At 37.0% G+C, this 8,056-nt stretch overlaps 1 protein-coding gene across 1 annotated transcript; it reads right to left on the minus strand.

Moving 5' to 3' along the window:
- Positions 1 to 5,681: 5,681 nt before the first annotated feature.
- Positions 5,682 to 6,791, minus strand: LOC106421032 (probable choline kinase 3). The gene is made up of 4 exons (XM_013861878.3): positions 6,271 to 6,791; positions 6,125 to 6,172; positions 5,943 to 6,043; positions 5,682 to 5,855 (listed from the first exon to the last, which is right to left on the minus strand). The coding sequence occupies exons 1-4, from the start codon at positions 6,326 to 6,328 to the stop codon at positions 5,739 to 5,741; spliced, it is 324 nt and encodes a 107-aa protein (XP_013717332.1). The 5' UTR covers positions 6,329 to 6,791; the 3' UTR covers positions 5,682 to 5,738.
- Between the last annotated feature and the right edge of the window lie 1,265 nt (positions 6,792 to 8,056).

The following is an 8,056-nucleotide window of genomic DNA, read 5'->3' on the forward strand; positions in this document are numbered from 1 at the left end:
ATCGATATTCAATTGTCAGTTTTCAATTATTACACATAAAAAAATATTATTAAGTACCTTTTTTTTTTTGAAAAAGGGGTTTTATATTTTAAGTAGGTTATTGGAGTACTTTTTCTTTTCGTTAATCTATTCGGGATGAGATTCCGATCTTTTAAACTAAGATAATTTATGTTCTATACAAATTATATTTTTTTTATATAACTCTAAAATCTCGGACTTGATGCTTCATATTTTATTAGTTAATTGTGTTACATATAATATAAATACTTACTTCAAACTAAAAATGTTAAAAACAATTTAAAAAATTAGTTATATACAGTTTAATATACAAAAATTCACATACAAATAAAAATGATAAATGTAACAAATTTAAATATATTATCCGCGCGTAGCACGGAGAAAAGATCTAGTGTTCTTAATGATTGCTTGAATGACACAAACCAAAGACATTTGATGTTTTATCAATGAAGTAAATGAGCATTTATCTTGACAAATAACTTGTTTAGGATTGTAGTCTAGACTTAAGGAAATATGTTGATTGATACCTTGCCATTCTAGATTGGATCTTAGTCATTTGAAGTCAAATTCATAGACCATGATTCCTCCTTTATCCTATTGCTTGAAAGTTTGTTAATTTATTGTCTTAGAGTCTTGCTAGTTAAACCATATCACTTCATTACACTGAGTGTACTTAGATTAAGTATGAACATGTATTCTCCTTGGATTGAAATCACTTAGAATTGGATTGACTATTAAATACTACATTGATTTGACTTAGGATTAGAAATTAATCCTCATCAACATAAAACAAAAAGAATATTCTAAATATTATATCATTTCACATAGCCCTTTTGGTTAAGCAACTTTGGAGATTGGAACAAACCCCAAATTTTCTACTTACAAAAGTACTCAAAAGAGGTTATTTTCGGGTTCACACATTTTCAAAGCGCCAAAGGTCTCAAGACCTTCCTACGGTTGGAAAAGTATTCAAAGGAGCTAGTCACTAAAGGACTGAGACGTAAGATCGGAATGGGGAACATACACTTGTGTGGAAAGACCCGTGGATCCCGGACAAGAAGGTACGACCACCTATCATGCCACAAGTCTATGACCCTGACTTAAAAGTCTCCGATCTCATTGACCCAGTGAAAAAGGATTGGGATACTAATAAACTCAAGAGCCTCCTTGATCCGCACAAGATTCCATTCGTGCGCAGCTTACACATTAGTAGGAATTCCATCATAGACGGTAACTGTTGGAATTTTTCCAAATCTGGAAAATATTGACTTAACTCAGGATATATTATTACAAGAGATAAAAAAAATAGTGAATTTGATTTTCAAAATCAGCTACCATCCCTTAATCCTCTGAAAGAAATAAAATCTGAAAACTTAAAACATGGAAGAAATTTTGCCACTTCTTATGGCAATGTGTGTCTGGAGCAATAGTTGTTAATGAAAGACTCTTCAAGAGACACATTGGAGATGACCCGAGCTGCCCAAGATGTAGATATGATGATGAGGAATCAATTAACCACATGATCTTTACCTGTCCTCCCACAATGCTATGTTCGGCCCTATCGTCGATCCCCTCTGATCCAAGAATTTTTCCTTCACAAAACCTCTATACTAATATGGACTACCTGCTCTCTAGAACCCATACTGGAGGAGATATTGAGAAAGAACCCCAAGTTTTTTGTGAATTACGTCATTTATTCAAGTGATCCATAAATCTCCAAGATCTTACTTTTTTTTTCAAAAAGCCTTATATGGTATATTTGGAAAGTCAAGAATGAGAAATTGTTCAATGCACGGGATTTTTCTCCTATGAACACAACAAAATTGGCATCACGGGAATGTAGTGCTTGGCTCATTGCCAGCCAAGAAGAGGATCCAAGAGAAATGTAGTGCTCCTATGGACACAACAAAATTGGCATCACGGGAATGTAGTGCTTGGCTCATTGCCAACCAAGAAGAGGATCCAAGAGAAACCGTCTCAATTTTTTTACCAGGGAACCACTTAGAGACCCCAACTTTCACATGCCGCGTGGATGGCTCATGGAAACATGATGATGCCACAAGCAAAGTGGGATGGATTCTACATCTACAAGATGGCTCAATAGATTTACGTAGTTTACAAGGTGGGCATAAGGAAATTTCCCCACTACATACTGAACTTAAAAGTTTGACATGGGCTTTAAAAATTTTATCTCGCCATCTGCTCTATTGCAACCACTTTGTCACTGATTCCCAATAATTAGTCAAAATGATCAAGACGCCCGAGGATTGGCCAGCCTTCGCATCTGAACATAGCGAACTCAAAACTCTATGGGAGATCTACCATGATGCCAAAGTGGTCTACGAAGCCAGATCCAGTAACACTCATCAACCGTATTTCCTTGCAAGACAAGCACAAACAAGGAAGCGTGTTTTCTCGTATGTCAGTACGTCTGTTCCCTACTGGATGGATACTACAAATTTTCCTTTTGCGAATTTTTTTCTAAGTATCATAAAAGCCACAGTTTATAGTAGGGGAATTTGAACACAAAATTTTGTCCACAACTATGGCTATAGTAGACATCATTGAAATGCATATAAAATCTTCAAAAAACTATTCTTCATCGATAGTAATGCATACTCCACCTTAATCACCATTTCTTGGGAACAATCTTCAAATTCCCTTCATCCTTTCACATCAGATTTATGTATTTATATGTGGACCACCACTTGCAAAATTTTCATCCACTACAAAAAAACATCTAAAAATTGGCGGAAGAAGTTGTTAATTTTTCGTAGAAAATAGTTATTTTTTTACGAAAACACCGATGATATTGTCTGTTAGGTTTATTTGGTCGAAAATTATCATTGATAATTTATCAGAAATTCTAAAGGAAATTAGTTCTTCAAATATTTTTAAACAAAATTTGTATGAAAATTTTCCGACAAAAACATTTCAACGGTTTTTCGACAATTTTATGTCAGATTTACAACAAAAGTTTTTGAAAATTTTCAATAAAATTTTTAATAGTTAAATATTTATCTTATATTTATTTTATTTATTATGGTTCATGATGAAGTGTCTAATTGCAACTTCACCCTCATGAATTTCATTAATCTAGTGATACTCATCATATATTTATTTATCCCTTAAAGCTAGGTTGCAAGTATGAAGAATACATGGTGTCCAACAGATGCAAGGAAATCTACCACAAGGTAAGGTCTCAAATCACTTACAATTGGGTATGTTATCATTGATTACTTGTACAATAATGTTCTCACCCAGTAGATGAATAACTCCAGGATCAATTTAGCGATGAATAATTTATCTTTGACTTAACTGAAACAGTTTTCATCTTTAAGAAATATAGGGTCGCTTCCAAAAGTAGCTATGAAGATAAATGTGAAGTTTCCAAAGATAAACACGAAGATCGAAGAAAAATGGAATATTTCTGCGAAGCGATTAACTCGACCGAGGGCAGAAAGGGAAAGAGCAAACCGGCTCTAGGAGGAGTATATAAGGACGTTGAGGTTGAAGAGGCACACCAACAATTCTTTTTACTCTCAGAACTCTCTGCACTTAGAAACTTTTAGGTATTATTCTCGACATGTTATGTTTCTATGACTAGCACTCGATTACTAGACGAACTCGCCCAGGCAGTTCGATCTCTTGTTTTACTCTTTCAATCGAACTATGTTCGACTTGATCCTCGAAAGGGGTACGTAGGCAGCCTTTCATAAGGTTCAGTCCGAAATCAAATTAAAACCTTTTTCGTGTCTTTTTTCATCTTTTGTTATCGAGCTGCGACTCAACTAGGTTTAAGGTTTAAGGTTTTAGGTTGCTAGAACTATGTAACTCGCTGACATCTCTTGCGGTAAAGCTTTTATCATCTTTTGTAATGATGACGACGCTCTTATGCAGATTCGAAATAAGATCAACTTGTTCTAAACTCGTTTATTGTCTTTACATATTTTTCGCATTTATTTGGTCACTTACCGTTGGCTCTCGCAGAAAATCCGGAACATCTGAAAAAGTTAGGGTTTCTTGACCTTCCGTAATTTGACGGAAATCACAGTGCGAATTTTGGTTCCCACACTGCTTTGATCCGTTCAGTTTCCAATTCACATCAAGATTTACTCATCATGTTCCGGGTCAAGTTTCGGAATGCCAGATATCTATTGGGGTACCTGAAGAGGACTCATTGTATTTTGTCTTCAGCTTGATCGATTTCTATGTTTTTATTGGTCGGTGGTAACTCGTGACTAGCAAAAAACGCTACCAATCTTTTGTTACTTGCACGTGCAATGACACCTTACTTATCTAGCCATTCAAGGATACTTTTCATCAAAGTTGCCAACTCGGCATGATCATCATGTGATGCTGGTAGTGGCATGCTATCTTCTAGACATGGGGCCGCCATTTCCGTCCTCGTTGTTCTTCGTCATTGCAAATTGTACGAAGTAAATATTTCTTCTATATCAATTCAATAAGTAGAAAATTCAATAGTGGGTTTTGAAAGATTTTTTATTAACTGTAAGACTCGACGAGTACATTAAAGTTGGCCTAAATATTAGGTCGTCGGTAGATGATCTTAAGTTACGAAAACGATTAAAACTAACTTGCTACTGAAAATCTTTGATCTTTCACTCTTTGTATTTGATGTGATGTATATATCCTTTTTTGTCAAAGTTATGTGTATATCCATTTTCATTTTTTCTATGTTGTATTTATACTAGGGTATGCTGGCAGAGTTTTTTCTTTTACTAATCAGATTTTTTCCTTTTACTTCAGTTTCGGTGGCTGGTTGGTGCTTGGCTTGGGGTCTTCCAATGGCATTATTACTAAGGAATGCAGTCTCTTTTTAATGGTTTCATCACCTCTCGTCGCAGTCACTGTAGGGTTTGTCTGGTCGCTTCATGTACCGGTTCCTCGACCCTCATCACCACCTCATGCTTCCTTCATCTTCCAACAACCCAGTATCTCTGAGATTTTCACTTACTGACTGGTCTTGTGTTGATTGTTCTGGAGTGTTCTCTTGGACTCTCTTGTGGTCTGTCTATCCCTTAGTGCGACCATTTACTACAGTATGTTGTCTCTTTACAACATTACGAAGTTATACCTTTGTTATATTCAAGTACTTTTGTGTTTTGTTGCAGCAGCTTGATGAAGTTATGCAAGACATTTCAAGGTTTTGCTTACCGATATTTTATGTCTGTTTTCTTCCTCTATGGAATTTGTTCCCCTTCATTCATCACCTACTTTAAGTTGTTTTGTTTCAAGAAGTTAAACGTCTAATATTAGAGATATTTCAGTTATTGAAGTTCTAATCAAAGGCTTATCAAAATGGTGTTCAATCGCCTATATGTGTGTAGCCATTTCAAGGATTGTTAATTGTGCACTTGCTGCTGTTTTAGTCTCAAGAATTATATCATTGAGTATGATCTTTAATTCGCAAGCTTCCTTTCACTTTGCAGCTTGGTTGTTTAGACTAGAGGACCTCTCCACGCCATTAGTTGTTTAAGTGTTTTGTATGTCTTTATCATTTTTTGCTTTATTGTAATGGTTATTTGTTTAGTCAGGATGACTTTGTTATCATGCTCTTTAAACACTTTCTCCTTTAATGGAGTAAGAATCTACAAAACTGAGGTTTGTCCAAAAAAAAAAAAATAGCATTGATTTTAGAAATTGGTTAGATTTGGTTACAACTTTTCATTACATCATTTTGTGTTTAAAAACAAGAGTTATTCATACATCTTATTGGTAAAGGAACACAAGAGTTGGGGTTTTCGAATCAGGTACTGTTTGAATCTCTGTCTTGAGTACTCAGCGTAATCGAAATCAATCTTGTTCACATGCCCCTGTACAATCACATTCACATTTCAGAACAATTTTCTTATTTGGCTTGGTAACGTTATATCTGGCCTGGAAAAAGGAAAAGATCTTACAGAGATGATTCCCCATAATCCCCAGAAGAGATGGCTTGCCAATGTGTACTTCTCAGCATCTTCCAAGAGCTGTTCTATGTCTTCTTCTCTAGGGTCCTCCCCTAACAAAATAAGCAGGCACATTGGTCCACAAGACGTTTTGAGTAAACGAAGAAGGAACTAAGATTCCTTGAGAAACTGACCTGAAGATCTGAGATAGTTACCAATGAATCTCCTCCGTTCTTCTTCTCCTGCAACCCAAAACCAATCGGTCAGAACTCAGAACCACTGAGATACAAATGCATATGTTATTTGTCTATGATCCCAAATCTGGTTAACCAGTGAGTACCTGGGTACAGAGAGTAATCCAAGATATGGGGAGTGTCAGAATGGTAATTTGCCGCCATTTCACAGAAGTGATTTGCTATGTCGTATGCAACTGGGTTATAACTAGCGTACTCTGTAAGCTCAAGAAAAAGGAGCTTGTCGGAATGAGAAACAGAGGATGTGTTATGCACAATATAGGAAGTGTGACTTGCTGTTACAAGTCGGTTATGAGATGATGACGTGTCAATGTCTCATTGGTTCCAAGATCTTACTTTGGCGTGAAGCAAAGAAGATTTGGAAGATTTGGGCTTATCACAATATTTAGGCGACTAGGGTATTGTGTTAAGGCTATTTAACCTGATTACTTTGTGTAGATTAAGGTTAGCCGTTTTTGATTGAAAAGCTAGAGCAAGAGGTTTGTTCTTGAGAGCTTAAGAAAGACAAGTACTCGTGGGTGTATCTTGTGCTTTCTGTTTTGACAGATTAGGAATTGGTCCGTCTCTAGTCGTGTGTGACTGAGAGTAATTCGGATTAAACAGATCTAGGATGATTGTTTAACAGATTTCTAATATACAAGAAAGTGTTCTTGGTATCTTGTGTTTTAGTTCTTATATTTGGTAGTCCCTGAACTTTCATTTGGTATCAGAGCGGGAAACCTCTGTGGTATCATACACTACTAACAGGTTGAGATCCTGCGGATTTCATGGACACCATGAAGGAACTATTCGGAATTCATAAACCCATTATGCTGGACAGCTGCAACTTTGGTCATTGGAAGGCAAGGATGCGACAGTTGATCAGAGGAATCGACGAGGATGCGTGGACTGCAGTAGAAGAAGGGTGGTCCGTGCCAACGATGATGATTGATGACAAAACTCTTGCTCCAAAACCAAAGAATCAGTGGACTGATCCTGAAAAGGCAGCTTCCAAATTCAACTCTAAAGCTCTTACCGCCATCTTCTCTTCGGTAGATCTGGATCAGTTCAAAATCATCCAGGGATGTGAGTCTGCTAAAGAAGCTTGGGATATTTTGACCAACCACTTTGAAGGAAATACCAGCGTGCGAAGAACAAGGATCGATCACCTAGCTTCAAAGTTTGAAAATCTCCGCATGACTGATGATGAACCAATTGATGGATTCATATCCAAGATCAGTGAACTTGCCAGTGAAGCCTCGGTTCTAGGAAAGAAATATGATGAGAAGGATTTGGTGAAAAAGCTGTTAAGATGTCTGCCTCCACGGTTTGAAGCTTACAAGGCAGTACTGGATATAGCTGTCAACACAGATGAAATGAAGTTTGATCAATTGTCTGGTATCTTGAAGGTCCATGACCTGGAGAAATCCAATCGAACCACAAACTCTCAAAAGAGCATCGCCTTTGTGTCAGACTCAAACGAACAGGACCGAGTCACAAAGATAGAAGAGAATTTGGGGCTTATGGCTCGAAACTTCAACAAATTCATTAAGCGAATGGATAAAGGAGGAAACAGATCAAACTCGCGATTTCAGAGGAACGACTCAGATCGAAACAGCTCTCAAAACACCAGGCAAGACACGAAGAACTCTAAGAAGAAGGAGTTACAATGTCATGAGTGTGAGGGGTATGGACACTTTCGCAATGAGTGCCCACTAGCTAAACGCAAAGAACTCAAGTGTATTGACTGCAAGGGATTTGGACACACTCGAAGTGAATGTCCTAATAATCTGAAAAAGGACAAGTCACTTATGTGCTTCAGTGATACAGAGTCGGAGAGTGACAGCGACAGAGATGAGCTTCATCTAAACTTCATGGCACTTGTCAGCAAGG

Source organism: Brassica napus, chromosome A9 (assembly GCF_020379485.1).
Source record: "Brassica napus cultivar Da-Ae chromosome A9, Da-Ae, whole genome shotgun sequence".
In the NCBI taxonomy this organism is placed as follows: domain Eukaryota; kingdom Viridiplantae; phylum Streptophyta; class Magnoliopsida; order Brassicales; family Brassicaceae; genus Brassica; species Brassica napus.